The sequence below is a fragment of the Centruroides sculpturatus genome, unplaced genomic scaffold (genome assembly GCF_000671375.1).
Source record: "Centruroides sculpturatus isolate CEXI.00-Female unplaced genomic scaffold, Cexi_2.0 scaffold674, whole genome shotgun sequence".
NCBI classification, from domain to species: Eukaryota; Metazoa; Arthropoda; class Arachnida; order Scorpiones; family Buthidae; genus Centruroides; species Centruroides sculpturatus.
The window spans coordinates 401,621-419,636 of NW_019384968.1; the positions used below are offsets into that span (position 1 = coordinate 401,621).

The following is an 18,016-nucleotide window of genomic DNA, read 5'->3' on the forward strand; positions in this document are numbered from 1 at the left end:
TTATAATCGAAATACTTTCCGATTTAATTTATATTTAATTATTTGTTTATTATTTAATAAAGGGAATTTTATCCGAAAGAGGACGCTTCCGTCAGTCCATGTGGTTGATTATTTTTTAGTGACAATGGCGGAAACCGGGGAAAAGTTAAGCAAGAAGTGAGTATAATGAATTTAATATACAATTATCGAACGTAGATCATTTAGAAGTTGTTAATTTAAATATTTTTATAATTTATAAGTGCCTATTCATAACTTTACATGGTGTTTGATTATATAAGCCAAACATTGCATCATCCATATGCACCACACAATTATTGTCATTCATAACTAAAGAAAAACAAAAAATAGGTAGAACTTTATCTTGTCCTTTGACTGCAAGTTATTGAGATGTCGGCTGCAAATTAAAATATTTACTCGTTTTAAAAGTTTCATAATATCTATGTAAACTTAAACCAAAATCTTTGTCCTAATTAGCTCCAAAATCATTCATTTCTTTATTAATAGGAAAAAAATAAAATATTTCTTGCTTAGGTACATAAATTTATATTTTAATTGGTAAGATTTAAGTTCTGAATGAGGGGTTTTGCATCCCCAAAAATTGTACGTCCCAAAACGAGCAAAAAAGTTAAGCGGAACCGTACCTGTATGTGTAACCCTTCGCGAGATATTCGCCTCCGAAGTTCGATTTTCAATGTGTATTGGTATACTGCCTGTTCGTTGTCAGGGTTCGTTATCACTCGCCTTGACCGACGTTCCGCTTATAGTCGTGCGCTTTGGTGCTTACTATTGCTTGTGCTGCGGCACCTGGGTGGAAGCAAGCCCCCACACCCCCTAAAACTGTATAACATCGAGTACTCCATGAACGGTCTAGTGAGATAAATAGTTAAATGCTGTAGTCTTGGTGGAGCAATGCGACTCTCGATCTTGCTTGACCCGATTTCGGGGTCTGTATCTTGTGAAGTGTCGCTTGTAAACGTATGGTTCCTTTGACTCTTTTGTTCCTATGAGTATGCTTTGAGTATGGCTTGCCTGTCAAGAGATTCTCTTGGTATGCCTTTTCCTGCCAGTCTACTGAAAAAAGATTTCTCAACACCCAATAGTGATTACTGTATCTTTGATAGTTGGTGGCTTGACTTAGGATTTACTGTCAACAAAGTGCGCTGACATTAAGGATTACTAAACTTCAAAGAAGGACGGAACGTGCACATTTGAGTTTTCATTTTGATTCACTTGCATGACTCTTGGGGGTCAGAGCATCTTGACCCTGTATATAAACAATAAATCTACTATCCTAATTTTTAATTAATACCAAATGATATAAAGCAATCTGACTAGAGGTAAGTGGTTATGTCACCACTTTGTTAGCTACCTATTGCTTGACATTTGTAAACGACAGGCAGTAGGCACATTGTCTAGTAACAGGATAAGCAAACCAATGATTTAGTTCATTTCATTTGAAATGGACTGTCATTGGTTTGCTTATCTTGTTTATTAAAGTCACTTTACTAGGTATTGCACCCATTATCAAGACTATAGTAATTAGTGGGTCATTCAATAGATTCTGTCTAGAATGCCAATGCCCAGGAAGCAGCAAAGCTCTCTATTTTTATATGATTATATTAATATAGAAAATTTGGAGTTATCATTGTTTTTTTCATTATTATTTATAAAATGAAGGCCTGTCAAACAATGAAAATTAAAATGAAGAATGCCATTTACCAATTACCTTGCAAATACTGTCTATTTCCTCCCATGATTTATCAGTTAAGTGTTTTATTTTTTAGTAACCAGTTTAGAATTTATTAATATTTATATGGTGATAAAACCTTGTACTTTGAACTTTTAATATTAGGTATTTGTTATTAAAAACAATTGAATTTACTTCAACGTGAAAACATCTTACATGACACTACAATTAAATTGATTTGAATGCTAAACAATTTACATTGTTACAGATCAGTGCGACCAGCCAAACAAACGTAATACAAAATTTTATTTTGTCTGCTAGAAGCTGTATACTTGCTCATGTGTCTGGCTGTATTAATGTTGCCTTCGTTTTCAGTGTGTGATTGCATAATCTGATGCAAATGTTTATTTATAACAGCTAATATAAATGGATTAGTTGACATAAACGATATTCGATACTTGTCTGCTAAATTATAACCGTCTGTAAAATTATTTATTTAAATGTCTCTTAAAGAATAATTGGAATAATCTTTATCTGCATAAAATGTTAACTATTTAGCTTTCTAAAACTGTACTATTTATTTAAACTTTATTATTAAACTCCATACTTTCACATGAAATTACAATAAGTACCTGCTTCTTCTGGAGTATTTCAAAATTTTCTATAATCTAAGTGCTTTTAGATGCATCTTGTCCATCTTCAGAGTCGAAAATAAGAATTCTGATCGACCGAGTGGAGATATGGAAGTGGCATATGGCACCCGAGATGAAAACTTTACCCATGTTTTGTCACCTCTTCGGGCACATTGTGGGTTCTGGCAGGTCCACAATGGCCTCAAAATGCACTTTTAGTTACCCACAGGATGGAGAGACTAAAATTTATATTAATTATAAGCAGTGTTGATGCATAATGTTAGAATTTTAGTTCACTCAATTATTGATTGTCAGTGAGTAAAATATTCAATGTTTTGTATGTATACAGAGAAAAATAGCTTGAATAAGTCACTCCATTGAAATGACTAAATTAATCGAAATATTTAAAGCTTAAATTTGTAATTTTTTGTTTATGCTCTGATTAAACAGTCTATCAAAAATTTTAGCGAACTGAAACGTCGCCTGAAGGCCGAGCAGAAAGCTAAGGAGAAGGCCGAGAAAGAGAAACTGAAGCAGGCCGCGCAGCAGAATCAGGACGTTAAGAAGAAGAAAGAAGGTGGTCAAGATGAAGGAGAAATCGATCCCAATGTAACATTTTAAATGTATTTATGAGATAGTTAATAAATTAAGATATAGAAATCGGTAAAACTAGAATAACGAGATGCAATTTGTGCGTAAACATGGCGGTGCAAAGTTGGCTAATTGACACAGTTCCAATGAACGAACTGAATCGTGTCATGCAGCCATTTTAAATCAGTTTTAATCGTTCTTAAAATAGCATAGACTACAGATAATTATATATGAAAACATGGCAGAGTAGCTACAGTGGCTAGTTCATTCAGATTAAACAATGCTTCTTTGAAAATGAATTGAGGAAATTTTGTTTCGATACATATTACTGTCATTTCTTTAAATTCAGGAGTACTATCGGATCAGACTACAAGCCGTATCGCAACTGAAAGCTGCGGGAGAGAATCCTTACCCTCATAAATTCCATGTTTCGATATCATTGACCGATTTTATCGAGAAATATCAGCACATAGCTACCGGAGAGGTTGTAGAAAATGACACCGTTAGCATCGCAGGAAGAATACATGCAAAGAGAGAATCCAGTACAAAATTAATATTCTACGATCTTCGGGGAGAAAGCACCAAGCTTCAAATTATGGCCAATGCAATGTAAGTAGATAAAATACGATTAAAATTCTGTTTTTAATATTAATTTCTGATCTTTCTGTATATAATTTAGGTATTATTCTTCAGAAGACGAATTCAATAAAATAAATGGCAAACTGCGACGGGGCGATATTATCGGATGCCGAGGCCACCCAGGTAAGCTTCGCATAGTCAGAGTTTGGGCGCAATTAAAATATAAGTAAGTAATTTTCCCGAATTTCAGGTAAAACCAAGAAGGGCGAACTGAGCCTTATTCCTACGGAAATACAGTTATTGACTCCCTGTCTTCACATGCTTCCTCACCTACATTACGGATTGAAAGATAAAGAGACAAGATTCCGACAGCGGTATCTCGATCTGATAATGAACGATTACGTTCGTAAAAATTTCATCACAAGGGCAAAAATCATAAACTATATCAGAAAATTTTTTGACAGTTTAGGATTTTTAGAGGTAAGAAAGTTCATCTTGTTTCAAATTATACTTTTCTGGTTTTTATATCATCTTTTATATAGGAACTCTTGTATAAAACTAATTTCTTGTAATAAAATTGATCCTTTATTGGCTTCCCTTTGGCTTGGATGAGGTAAAATATGCTGTATACTAGAGATGAGATGATACGATAATGAATTCTGCCGATATAGTTCAATCTAATACTCATTTCCATTCATTTTCTATGGGTGTTGGTAATAAATGAAAGCCCAAAAACTCGTTGGTTTAGAGCCATGGTTCTCAAATTTTATTTGAAGGGGAAACGCTGAACTTTGACATTTTTTTCCGCAATACGTCAGCTTTAAAGCTGGGATGGCAAACTTTTTAAAATCAAGAGCGTAATCAAGTATATGACTTCATCAGCATTTGCTGATTACATTCCCATGCAACAATTTTTAATTGTATATTTCATTTTTTCATGGAACACTCGAAGTGGTTTCCGGAGCACCGTGCTCCGCGGACTACAGATTTACAGAATATTCACTTTGTTCACTAACTATTTAAATTTGAATATAAAGAAATAAAAATTTACAAACCAATTTACCAGTATCTTTTGGAACTGGGATCTAGGCAGTTGTAATTGTCTGGTTTGCCTAGGCCCAACTCCAGAAAAAAATTCAATTATTCTTTGAATAAATTTATAGTAGTATAGAAAACATTGTTGCCAAATTGCAAGCTGACTGAAAATTTTGCCAAATTAGGCAACGTTGCTCTAATGTTACTTGTCTTTTACTAAGTTGGCATTCTCTAAAAGTGACAACAGCAGTATCACGTGGCAAATTGTGAGCAAAGATTGCTCTCTATGATGGGTTACCTTTACAGCATATGCATTTGTCAGTTTGCGGATATATAAGGACAGAAGTTGCCAACTGTTTCACATTCTATATAATTTTCAGGTTGAAACTCCTTTGATGAATGTGATTCCCGGAGGAGCCACTGCTAAACCTTTTATCACTCATCACAACGAACTCGACATGGACTTGTATATGAGAGTAGCTCCTGAACTGTATCATAAGGTATGTATGCTTCTGTATATACAATTTTCTTAAGTAATTATATTTTTTTATATATTTAATGTGTTTGATCTATGTTAGATGCTAGTCGTCGGTGGAATCGATCGCGTGTACGAGATTGGAAGACAGTTTAGAAACGAAGGCATAGATTTGACCCATAATCCAGAGTTTACCACTTGTGAGTTTTATATGGCCTATGCAGACTACAATGACCTGATGCAGATCACCGAAACGTTAATTTCGGGCAAGTATGGACGACTAGGATCAATGCATTTTGTCAAATGAACCATAATTTTATTCAATTTTTCGACAGGCATGGTGAAGAGCATCACAGGTTCTTATAAAATAACGTATCATCCCGAGGGACCGTCCGGTAAAGAAGTAGAAATCGATTTTACTCCACCTTTCAAAAGAATTTATATGCTTCCCGATTTAGAAAAGGCTCTAGGAGTAAAATTACCAGATCCCGACAAATTGTCCACGCCAGGTATTTAAAATTTCAAATAGATTATTTATTTATACATGTTTGTGTGTTTATAATGCTTTGCGTGATTGCAGAAAGTAACGAGTTCTTGTCTAGCCTTTGTATAAAACACGAAGTCGAATGTCCGCCACCGAGAACGTCTGCGAGGCTCCTAGACAAAGTAAGTGGGAGTTCCCATTTAACTTAACATTTCTATATTCAGCGGTTGACTCAACAGTGAATTTTCCGTTGAGTCCCTCCATTGAACAATCTGACGTCACAGTTTATAAAAAAAAAAGAAATGTTTTCTTTGAAAGGACACTTTTTACAATGGCCGACTTAATTAAGGAGAAGGCAACGATTGTGACTATTTTGCTAAATAATTAAAGTAACTTGCTTAACCATTATTCCAATAAATCCTTTTATTCAAATGAACTCTTATCTGTAGCATTTTCTTGTATGCTGGGTCTTCCTTTAATAATTTGAATTTCTTGAATATTTATATCATTAGGAAGACTTCAAGAGGGCCAAATGTCGGTCGTAATCAATTTTGGAGAAGTTGTGGGTCGTGGAGGTAGTTTGTTTATGAAAAAAGCTTAATATTGACCAAATTATCCATCATAATCGTGCGTTCACATGTTTTATCATACACAGATCGTTCACTAATCTGTCTGTTATTACAGCATCCACAGCAAGAGCGAATGGATAGTTTCTACGAACGAAATTTACTTTTTCATGGAAGCTGCCATGTTAGTTTGTTGAATGCTCAATAATCTTTCAGGTCGTTTCACCGTTGAAATTAACAGTGAAACAGTGCTGACGTCACTAGTCTCAACGGTCCATTTAGAAACGTCGTTTTCTCACTGTTGAGTCAACCGTTGAATATAGAAACGTACAATAAGAATTGAAAACCTTTAAAAAGTAACTTTAATTAGAATTGCTTTTATAGCTTGTGAGTGAGTTTTTAGAAACTCAGATGATTAATCCCACATTTCTGTGTGATCATCCAGAAGTTATGAGTCCACTTTCAAAATGGTAAGCTATTTTTCTTTAATTAAATATCTGTGGAATGAGTTTTACTGTATGAGTTTTACTGTATGTATATTTTGAAGTAATTTTACAATGTTTGGTTCTTGCCGCAACTAAATCTTATTCTATTTTTATTTCTGAGGATCTGGATTTCTTCGTTTCTTCTTGCGAGCATTTTTTTTTCATGTTATCACAGTATAGTTTGACTCAGCGGGCCGAACGAGAGATTTGGCCCAATGTATTTCAATTAAAGTTTGCATGAAAATTTTCAATATTTTGACTGGAAATCAAATCCAGGTTCTTTGGAGCAGCAGATGCCCACCAGTGGCCGAGTGGATAAAACCACCAGATACTGGTGGTTGTTTGCGGGTTTGCACCCACCCAACTAACAAGCTGGCCACATGGAAATTTCTGGGTTTTATTTCAGTGTTTAGCATCCAAATAGGGGCCAGTTTCACTCAGGAAGGCCTCCCGGCATCATTCTTTGGCAGATTGCCTAAATTAAACCAGAACTGGATATTGACTTGATACTAAGAATTGAAGAATTTGGTATTGTTAATAAGAAGTATTCATTAAGTAAATTAAGTAGGCATGTATGATGCGATGTTTCTACCAATTTGATTATGATCTGTTATGCTCAATTATGTTGAATGAGTTAAAGCATGGAAGTAATTAAAGAAATGACTGATCTTTTAAAGCCCTCGAGGTGTACGACCAAAATACTAAGTGGCGAAACATTGACCGTTTCTAAAATTATTCTGACAATAAATTATCACATGAAACAAATTAATGCTACACCTTTTAAACAGTAATGTCTGCAAAAGATATTCTTTTCAGTAATATAAATAAGCAGTTTAGTAATGTGTAACTCTGTTGCTTTCATTACATTTGAATCCTGGATTCAAAACATATTTTTAGATTGTGGCAAAGCCATCTCTATTTTAAAAGGATCGTATGGGCCAATGGTTTGTTCTGTGACTCAATCAAAGTTGTGGGCCTGAAAGGAGACTGCTGTTAACATTTTTGGAGCTACTGCAAGGAACTAGCTTGTGACAAATTAAAAAAAAAAGCAGCTGATAATGAATTGAAAGTACACACTTGACCAATTCAGTGGCAGTAATTGTCTTTACTGGAACTCTGGTCTGGTTTAAGAGGACTGCAAAATGACATTAATATGATGATATAGTAATAACAAAATACATTAATGAATGCTGAATGAAAAGATTTTATTGTTTCCTTGCTGATTGCCTCTTTTTTCTCCTCTTGTCGATGCGATGTGTACAGTTTTTACTTCTTTGATCACGTATTGTACAGTACATATTGTCGATCGCGATTGAACCTTGTTTCAGTCGAGATTGAAACGGTCGAGAGAGGTCGCACCAAGGCATAGTCGCCGACCTTGGTCACAATATAGATTGAAATACTCTGTGAGAATGGGGTATTATAATCTTTGCCATCCTTGTGTGTACTTGTGTACGGTGGGTGTTCATCAGTACCAACAGCCACAGCCTACTACATTACGCCTGTTGTAACTGCCTCAAAAAATGTATTCATCCAACATTCATTGTTAGAGGTATCACTACACAACTGTATTATTATAAGTTCTTTTATAGGATTCTGAAATCATAAGCAGTGGGGTCCACCCAATTCTTTAGTAAAATTGACAAGATTTTTTAATTGCTTTATTAAATTTTGTCATTGTATTTTTGCTGCAGATTCTAAACTATTGCAAGAACTGATCATTGCATCATTCAAACTTCCAAACTTATTTTGTGTTAAAATTTAAGATGCAATGTTCTAACATCAATCTAACTTTCAGGCATCGATCCATCAAAGGATTAACCGAAAGATTTGAATTGTTTGTTATGAATTATGAAGTGATCAATGCTTATACAGAGTTAAACGATCCTGTGGTTCAGCGACAGAGATTTGAACAGCAAGCAAAGGTATGCAAACCTTTAACTTAAACAAAAAGTTTACTGTATTGTTTAACATTTTAAACATTTTGCAGGATAAAGCGGCAGGTGATGACGAAGCACAGTTAGTAGACGAAAACTTCTGCACCGCTCTCGAATACGGTCTTCCGCCCACGGGTGGTTGGGGAATGGGAATCGATAGATTTACCATGCTTCTGACCGACAATAATAATATTAAGGTATGACAAGACGTTGAGAATATGTAAAAAAAAATAAGTTCGAGACACCAAATGCGTTATTTTCTCTTTCAGGAAGTGCTGTTCTTTCCTACCATGAAACCCGAAGATCCGAACAAACCTAGAGACGTTTCGGCCGGCGAGGCGGTCGAAGCAAACAACACAGAAAATTGAAGAAAGTGTAATAAGTTTTGCCACATCCATTATCTAGTGTTACATTTTAATATAATTTATAAGTCTTTGCTGTTCTGAAATAAATAATCTAGAGTTTTATCTTTTGTACTTTTCATTCCGGTTTTTGGCAGAACTTATAGAAATAAAAGTTATGTTAATTTATTGTTACTGTTTTATTTCTTCTGTGCAGCTAACGTTCTGAATAGAAAAATTGCTTAGATTAATGCCGAGGGGATAATGGTTGGATTTGTAGTTGTAGATTTGATTCTCCAACTGAAAGAATGAATAATTTTCTCTGATGGCCAATGTGGTTAAGACAGTATACCACTCCAGGGGGCTGAGATTGAATCCAGATTAGAAACTCAATGATTTCTTCATGGATAATCTATCCTGGATATGCCATATTTTGTACCTTGCCACCTGGCTACCCTTGTAGATTGGCTAAACCCACAATGGTAAGATTGATGGCCGAGCAATAAGGTGGCAGACATGTTTTGGGGGATCGATGATCCATTCTAGACAGACAAAACACCAGAAAGTTTTACAGTGATCCATCTGAATGTGTATCCCATCCCTCTCCGGGACTGACATATCTAGATGGCCCATTTGGATTTGTGGGTCTGGCCAATCCCATAATAGGCTTGCCAAAAAGGCTCTTAGTATCTACAGGGTGGAAAGAACAAATTTTAATTTCGTTTGTGTTAATGCGATAGATTTAAACCACTAGCACCCATGGATCTGCTGCCCCTTCCACATTTGCCTGTAGTAATTGGATAATACTGGTAGTTTTGTCATGGATTCACAATTTGTCAACGGACTGGCCACGTGGAGTTTTCCAGGTTCACGTTTGTAACAACTAAATTAGGAGCCAGTTTCTCAGCACTCGGCAGATAATTATTTAGTGTTGACTTATTTCATCAATTCTATAATTCATATGAAATGTGGCTCAAACTTGCACGCCACAAGAGCATTCATTCATTCATTTTTATTTAAGTACTTGGTACATGTCCCGGCCCCGTTAGAGCATTACCAGGAAGTTATACATATTCTTAAATATATATAGTTACCNGAAGTTTTAAAGTAATTTTAAGGAAATTTTTACAACTTAAAGAAATTTTAAGGGATTTTTCGGAGATTTTAAAGTCATTTTAAGGGAATTTTCGGAAGTTTTAAAGAAATTTTAAGGGAATTTTTATAACTTAAAGAAATTTTAAGGGAATTTACGGAAATTTTATAGTAATTTTAAGGGAATTTTAAGGACTTTATAACAATTTCGTGGTATAATGTAATTTGGACACATTTTAGTAAATTGTTAACTCGATTATATCAATTTTATCGTATTATTAAATAAGAGAGGGATTTTTGGACTTCTTGAGCGTGTTCTTATGTTGTTTTACCAATTTTCGGGGTTAATTTTGTCATTTTTTACTGCAAAATTTTTACTAATTTCCCGAAGACATACAGAAATTTCTGTTTTTAGGTTAATTTTCCTACATTAATTTGTATTTTACCGATTTTAACTAGTTTAATGAGAAAATTTCAGTGTAAAAAAGACTTGCCTTCGACACTTACACTAGCCTAAATCGAAAAAAATTGATATTTTTCGAATTTATTAAACATGGTTCTATCTGCCTTCGTTTTCGAGAATTTTTGGAATGGTCCTCCCCCATAGAAAAGCATTGTATTTCTAACGCCATCTGCTGGAGTCCGCGTGAATAATCAAAGGTCTTCATCGGCCTTACACTAGCCTACAGTTTTTCCGTAAAAATTCCCCGTGTTCCATCCCCACTTTGCAGAACGCCGGCGTGTTGTATTGCCTGATCTCCTCAAACCCAAAACAGTAACGTTTTCTCTATTCTTTTTCCTCATTTATTCTGAGAAAACATTCTATTTTTACTATTTCATTCTCATTATCTTCTTTTTTAAAGCCTTCCTGCTCCGTGAGCATTAAGAAGGCCTTTCTAACAGGCTCATAATAGGGGCGGCTGAGTGGCGAAGAATGGGGCGTATGCAAGTGGACCACTCTGCGAATAATTTTTGGGAGTTTTACGAACTGCTCGGATACGATCCCAGGTTTCCAGACAGGTAATCTGCCGCCTTAACCGCTGGTGGGTTTAGCCAGACCCACAAACGGGTCTGACATATCGAAAAACATGAACGGAGTCAGACTAGCAGAAAATTTCGGTCCGGTAATATAGGCCTATACATATATATCTTGTTCAAAGGGCCACGAAATACCCCTTGCGTTTGCATCGCCCGGATTCGAACCCGGATCCTCCCGAGCAGCGGGCTGAGACCATAATCTCTAGAAAGTTTGATGTTCTTACCAAAATTTTTCCTATCAGGTTTAAATTTTATGTAAAATCTTTAAAAATTCTCTCATTTAAATTAATGTTTTGTAATTTAAANAATAATTTTATGGTTTTGCATCACATTAATTTCATAAAGTTCTGTGCCTGCTAATCCTGTTGTAGACGAACTTCTTGTAATGTAAAACTTGAGATTACTGTATATGTGCCAACGCTATGCACTGACAATCCAAATCTAATGTGTTTAGCATAATTAATTTTATTAAGTACAATAGTAAAAAACAATATAAATAAATTAGTAACTTAATATTTAATTTATAAAGTTCTGGAAGTAGCCATAATATAGCCCGATACAATCCAGCAGATCATTTGGTATTAATCGAGAATCGGGTTATTTGATGTGTATATTTGTAAACAACTGTTAATTATCTACATAAACTTCCCAAATTATTAAAATTCTGAGCAGGAGAACAATTCATAGATATGTTCGAACAACTTATGCCTATGAATATTATCCGTTGATAGTTTTAATTCTTCTTTAAAGTTGATGCTTTTGTACAAAATTACCTCTTTTAATACTCCTCGTACGCTTGCTTTCTAGGAGTATTTTAAAACAAGACTTCAGGCGGTGACGCAGATGAAAACTTCCGAAATGCCGCCTTATCCTCATAAGTTTTCGACAACCATTCGTCTAGCAGATTTCTTAGAAAGGTACGGATCATTAGAGAACGGAGAAATCGTGGAGAGTGACGTGCAAGCCGTTGCCGGAAGGATTTACTCGAAAAGGGAATCTGGAAGCAAACTGATTTTTTATGATCTTTGGGGTGACGGTGCAAAGATACAAATTATGGCCAATGTCAAGTGAGTGTTTTGTATGTTAATACTTTAAATATTTTTCTAGAAGATTATATGACCATTATTTATTTTTAGATATTTTTCACCTAAAATGGATTTCTTTGAAATTAATAACATGATCAAAAGAGGAGATATTGTTGGTTGTAAAGGATATCCCGGTGAGTGAAATTAGACTTTATTAACATTGCAAATTGCATTCTATTGACTGAATTCTATTGGCAGAACAAAATTTAGAGATTTTTTTGGGTCTCAGGATCCTACTGTAGTGTTTTGTCTAGTTCTCAGATACAAAAAGGGGCACCTGGCATTTTTTACATTCGAGAACTAGACGAAATACTACACTAGGATCCCTGCTTTGTACTGCACGCATAAAGTCCCTGCATAATAACATAATGCAGGGTGTTCGAAAAGTTACCATGCAGTGAGAAATTTGTAATGACATTAAAGTGATATGTATTGTATTGCATACAAGACTCATAAGTTATACGTCCTGTGTTTCCACTTCATGACAGACATCATTACTACTTGCTCAGACATTCCCGCGTGTGGAAAACTTCTTTGTAGATTGCATAATCTGCCATGGAATCCAGCCTGCTACTTCTCCAGACCACACTCCTCCTGATTTTGGGGCTTCTGGGGACATTTCTGGCATTTACTGTAAGAAAAAATACAATATTTTTTGTAAAAATTAAATCTTTTTCACTCCACAGTAACATTTTGGACACCCTCTGAAATGTTTTAGTTTCGTGGATGGCCGACTCCACATGTTTGGTATTCATCAATTGCTGAATAACTGACTGTTTGTCCCCTTTGATTCAGCACAATAGACTAATAAGGTGTGAGAAATGGCAAATATTGAATGTCAGTCATGAGTAACTCATCCATGTTGCTTGGTATTTGGTGAATATCGAATGTGCGGAGCCAGTTGAAGACGAAGTAACTCAGAAAAGATAAGGTATCTTCTACTTATGTATAACGACTCCATAGAATACTATTAAACAGCGAAATATGCTAAAGAAGCAAAGGAGTTAATTGTTTTCATATCATGCTTTACAATTTTAAAAATAAAATTTTGTTTTTAGTTCTTACATTAGTTCTTTTGTAACATTAGCTAGGTCCAAGAAGGGCGAACTGAGTATCATACCTGTAGAGATGAAACTATTGAGTCCATGTCTACATATGATACCGCATAGTTATTTTGGATTAAAAGACTTGGTGAGTTAATTTCATAAGCTGGACTAAAAATTCTATATTTCACTTTTAAATGTATTATTTTTAATCTTTCTACTGATGCATTACACTATTTTAATAAAGGAAACGAGATACAGAAGACGCTACCTGGATCTTTTGATAAACAGTCACCTTCGACAGATTTTCGTCGTTAGAACCGAGATAATTCAGTACATTCGGAAATTTCTCGACGAGCAACACTTTTTGGAAGTAAATAAACCATTTATGTTCTTCGAAAGGAAATTTTGTCGAAATTCAATTGATTAAATAGTTTTTTAGGTGGAAACGCCCATTATGAACATGGTTCCCGGTGGAGCGGCTGCCAAACCCTTTGTTACACACCATAACGAGATTGATATGGATCTGTTTCTAAGAATAGCTCCGGAGCTATATCATAAGGTGCAGTATTTATAAGGTTTGAGGTAGTCTTATGATGCAGTTTGATGGTATTAATGATACTTTTTTAGATGCTGGTGGTGGGAGGAATGGAACGTGTGTACGAAATTGGGCGCCAGTTCAGAAACGAGGGAATGGATTCGAATCACAGTCCAGAATTTACTACTTGCGAGTTTTATGCAGCTTACTTGGATTACAATGATCTGATGACAATGACTGAGAATTTGCTATCAGGTTGGTTCAATTTCTTCTTTAAAAAGAAATGGCATATATGATATGGTATGGCAGTATCAAATTCTATTCCTTGACTATCAAAGTGAATGCCTTTGAAAATGTCCCTTTAGGAATGCTTCATTGTAGGAAGTCACATCTTTTATTTTCTAAGATGAAGCTTACAGAGACCTGTTATCAGTGTCATTCTCACGACAACCATCAGTTCTACAATCCTTCATTTCCAGTCACAATTTCTTTTTTTATCTCTCCCTATCTGTTTCTACTTATTCCTTGTTTTCACTTAGGATTCTGACTAATAAAAAGTTCGGAATTCATTGCATAATTGGAAAATCTTGTTACTGTTTGTTGTATGTTCTAAAAACAAAGCCACCGAGGGACCATTTTACGCCGGTATGGGAATTGTTTGTGTTTATATATTTGACAAACTTCTAATGAAACTGTTCTTTGTTTAAAGTAGGTTTAGATCTATATCAGTTAAAGCATTCACTCTTGACGCTTAATCTCCGCTTATTTGTGTAGTAATTTAGTTTTGAGGGTATTAAGCTGTACGAACGCATTCGGTGAGATTATCGTTGACTGAATTTGTATCACACGACAGCTCCAAACGCAATTGTATCCAAGTAATGCATCATAGTGGTGCACTTTTTCTGTGAAATTCTAGTAAATATTACTTGTAGAATTTTATTTCAAAATCTTTTCCGCACTTAGGTATGGTCAAGCGTATCAAAGGATCATACAAGATTCGTTACCATTCAAAAGATTCGGACGAAGCCATTGAAATTGATTTTACTCCACCTTTCAAGAGAATCTATGTGTTTCCAGAATTAGAAAACATCTTGGGAACAAAATTACCAAAACCGGATACGCTGAACACGCCAGGTAATATAAATTTTGTTAGTAGATTTGAAATATTGTTTGAGATAAGAATGAGTGGGATTGCCGGGAGGGAAGGGAAGCTGGAGAAAATGTAGGGGAGTCGTAAAGAGACATTCTAGATATTTTATTTGTTCACAAACAAATATTCGAAAGGGGAAGAAAGGGCCCAGTCTACTCCTGGGCCCTGTAAGAACTGTTGGTGGCCTCGAGATCAAGCTGCATCTATGGCATCAAATATGCCTGCCTAAATTGTAATTCCCATTTAAAATCCATTTTCACAAATGTCCGATGCAAGATTCAATCTTGCAGTCTAATTCGGTGCGACGTTAGATAAAATTTCTTTACTCGTGTGAGTATTTCCTTTGGTGATTTTGCAAAGTTGCAGCTTGTCATATCACTCATGGTATCATTCTAAAGAGACAATGATAGTTCACTCAGTCCCTCTAGGGACTATTGCTTGGAAGAATCTGAAGCAATGACAATTAAGAAGTAACGTGTGTGTATATATTACAGATTTTTTGATAATGTAATAATGATGATGTTCTTAAATGATAAACCTGTGATAATCAATCAAAATATTTATGACTCAAATCCTAGGTAGTAGACAAAAAAAGGCACAAGTGAGATTGAATCTCACAGCTGTTGTATGAAAAACCCAACATACTGAATCTAATGTCCACTTTGTATGGACTCTTTGCCTTCAAAAAGCAATCCAACTCTCCAGGGGATGCAGATACACCATCCTAAGCTCACTTATAGGGCTTGAAAACAACATATACCAGTTGTATCTGCAATTGCTCTTCTATATTAACAGTCATATAGGTTCAACAGATTTTGTTGAATCGTGCCTCCAATGGGTATGATGTAGAGTGACGTTGAATTGAGATTATCTTCATTCGTTGATTAAACCTACAATTGTTTTGTCTTATTAAGTTATGGCAATGCAACATTTGGGCAATCTCCCTAGGGGAATGCTTTCTGGGAGGTTTTTTATGAGTAACTGGCCCCGTATTTAGGCATTACAGATGTGAAGTAAGTGTAAAAATATTTATTTGGTACAAAGCTAAGTGGCATAACGTTTCAGATTTTTGTCATTTTACGAATTACAGAATGAGTATTAGCTTCAAAATAAAAACGGCTAACAAAGAAATTAGGTTAAATGTTACTTTTAAAGCAGTGACGATCCAAAGGGCTAACTCAAAAATTTAAAATATTTGGAAAATAATCTTTTATTAATATATAGAAGACGTTTGAAGCTCTAACAAATAAATTTTAACTTTTTGTGTCGATGGGGATGGCTTAAGTGTGATCATTGTTAACTCAAGGCCAGAATACGCGACGTACGACATCACGAATGTCGTCCAAAGCTCCTACTTAAATCTGGTGAAGTTTTGGTTTAAAGTAGGAGCTTCGGACGACATTGTGGCATCATACAATAAGTGTTCCAGTTTTGAGATAACGATGGTCTCGGCATAACCTTCTGTAGCTCCCACGGATCTTCATGTTTCAGAGCTGTTTAGTAGTAAATCTACAAATTGTAGGTTGAATTTACAAGAGAATTTTTGTTAATTTTCAGAAGCCAATGCCTATATCTATGAACTATGCTGCAAACACGGAATTTTCTGTCCGGAGCCTCGAACGACTGCAAGACTTTTAGATAAAGTAACAATTTAAATAATTTAAAATGCCACTAAAATTGGTTAAAGAATTGATCGAAATTTGTTATTTTTATTTGTGCAGCTTATTGAAGTTTTCCTAGAGAAAAGTATGATACAGCCAACGTTTCTTTGCGATCATCCGGAAATTACGAGTCCTCTAGCAAAGCAGTAAGTAACCAAATTCATTAGTTATATTTAACTTTTCTTATTTTGTTGCTTTAACATAATAATGGTTATTGGAAGAACCTTTATGTCCCGCATATTCATTTTTGTGTGGTATTGGAGCTGCATTTCGATGTTAATGAATGCCGAAATGTGGCTTTGGTATCGCCCGTTAATTATCCCATTAACGGGCGATACCAAAGCTTTAAAAGCATAGCAAGAAACTTTAAAGATGAAAGAAACATTAATTAATCCATTAAAACTCTGTTTAACAATATTTTAAATCTTAACGAAGCTAATGTATTGTGTTTGAATTTTGGAAAATCTATAATAATTTTCACTCGATTGCTTTCAAAATACGTATTCTTTTCAAGGCACCGCTCGATTGCCGGTCTGGTGGAGAGGTTCGAGTTATTCGTTGCAAAATTTGAAATTGTAAATGCCTACACCGAATTGAACGATCCCGTAATTCAACGGGAACGATTCGAACAGCAAGCTAAAGTAAGTTCAATTATCTTAATTATTGTTGCACGTGTCTGCAGCATGTATTTACGAACATTTTCCATAGTTAAAGGCAGAAGGCGACAGAGCGGCTCATTCTTTTGACGAAAACTTCTGCACGGCTCTAGAATACGGCATGCCTCCGACGGCGGGTTGGGGAATGGGAATCGACAGACTGACCATGCTTCTGACGGACTGCAAGAACATAAAGGTAAATTTATATCAAACACATTGTCTTAGTATCAAAACCTAACTAATATAATGACTTTTTTTAGGAAGTATTGTGTTTTCCACTCATAAAACCGGAGAAACCGCTTGAAACGATGGCTGAAAATTAGAACGGATGCTCTGTGCGCTACTTGGGAATTCGAATCTATGCTAATGACAATCTGTTTGCTTTCGGACAATACGGCACTACTTCAGGATGAAGAGTCGAGAAATAGCTCGTCGGAATTCATCGGGCGAGTTACAAACTACTACTGTGAATACGCGTCTTGCATTATTTAGTTCCTCTGGTGATTACCACAACAGAGACTTCAGAACATCAATGGATCAGGATAACCAAAAAGGCCATTGCACGCGAGTAGCAAACTTAAGACAATCGGTATCTACAACCGATTTTACCAATTGTTCGTTTCGACTCTGATGGTCCTCGGAACCCATGTTCATCGTAATCTGTTTCAAGTCTACATGGCCTAAACTCTTAGTTGTGTGTGTGTAAAAGTGTGTAAAATGGCATTTTCTTGGCCAATTGGTTATGCATTTGAATACTGTGACATTTCTATTCAGTATTGAAAAGTGGGGATTATTTTAATAACAATCAGCTTTGAACATGCCTATAATACGCTGGGGAATGGGGACTGATAGGCCCATAAAATACTGGGAAACGAGGATAAAAATGCCAGTCGAAATCCTCATATTTTGGAATCCGGTCTGGACCCGATCCCGGATNAGGC

At 35.5% G+C, this 18,016-nt stretch overlaps 2 protein-coding genes across 3 annotated transcripts; both read left to right on the plus strand.

Moving 5' to 3' along the window:
- Window positions 1–62: 62 nt before the first annotated feature.
- On the plus strand, window positions 63–9,001 carry LOC111632551 (lysine--tRNA ligase-like). 2 transcript variants are annotated; one of them, XM_023377008.1, is made up of 13 exons: window positions 63–156; window positions 2,787–2,928; window positions 3,260–3,519; window positions 3,590–3,672; window positions 3,740–3,969; window positions 4,905–5,024; window positions 5,103–5,265; window positions 5,335–5,508; window positions 5,580–5,665; window positions 6,434–6,519; window positions 8,333–8,459; window positions 8,525–8,668; window positions 8,741–9,001. In XM_023377008.1, the coding sequence occupies exons 1-13, from the start codon at window positions 125–127 to the stop codon at window positions 8,837–8,839; spliced, it is 1,746 nt and encodes a 581-aa protein (XP_023232776.1). In that variant the 5' UTR covers window positions 63–124; the 3' UTR covers window positions 8,840–9,001. The 2 variants fall into 2 exon arrangements, with proteins under 2 accessions (XP_023232776.1, XP_023232778.1); XM_023377010.1 differs by lacking the exon at window positions 63–156 and adding an exon at window positions 1,657–1,763.
- Window positions 9,002–11,513: 2,512 nt separating this feature from the next.
- Window positions 11,514–17,932, plus strand: LOC111632548 (lysine--tRNA ligase-like). Its single transcript, XM_023377006.1, has 12 exons — window positions 11,514–12,009; window positions 12,079–12,161; window positions 13,115–13,218; window positions 13,318–13,443; window positions 13,513–13,632; window positions 13,701–13,863; window positions 14,572–14,742; window positions 16,316–16,401; window positions 16,480–16,565; window positions 16,934–17,060; window positions 17,128–17,271; window positions 17,336–17,932. Exons 1-12 carry the CDS (start codon window positions 11,786–11,788, stop codon window positions 17,396–17,398), a joined length of 1,497 nt encoding a protein of 498 aa, XP_023232774.1. The 5' UTR covers window positions 11,514–11,785; the 3' UTR covers window positions 17,399–17,932.
- Window positions 17,933–18,016: the final 84 nt, after the last annotated feature.

Coding starts and splice junctions, on each gene's coding strand:
- LOC111632551 (XM_023377010.1), top strand. CDS start 1,672: ATGAAGGCCTGTCAAACAATGAAAATTAAAATGAAGAATGCCATTTAC. Junction 5,025..5,102: donor CTCCTGAACTGTATCATAAG/GTATGTATGCTT, acceptor GATCTATGTTAG/ATGCTAGTCGTCGGTGGAAT. Junction 5,666..6,433: donor CTGCGAGGCTCCTAGACAAA/GTAAGTGGGAGT, acceptor TTGCTTTTATAG/CTTGTGAGTGAGTTTTTAGA.
- LOC111632548 (XM_023377006.1), top strand. CDS start 11,786: ATGAAAACTTCCGAAATGCCGCCTTATCCTCATAAGTTTTCGACAACC. Junction 12,162..13,114: donor TGGTTGTAAAGGATATCCCG/GTGAGTGAAATT, acceptor TTGTAACATTAG/CTAGGTCCAAGAAGGGCGAA. Junction 17,272..17,335: donor CGGACTGCAAGAACATAAAG/GTAAATTTATAT, acceptor GACTTTTTTTAG/GAAGTATTGTGTTTTCCACT.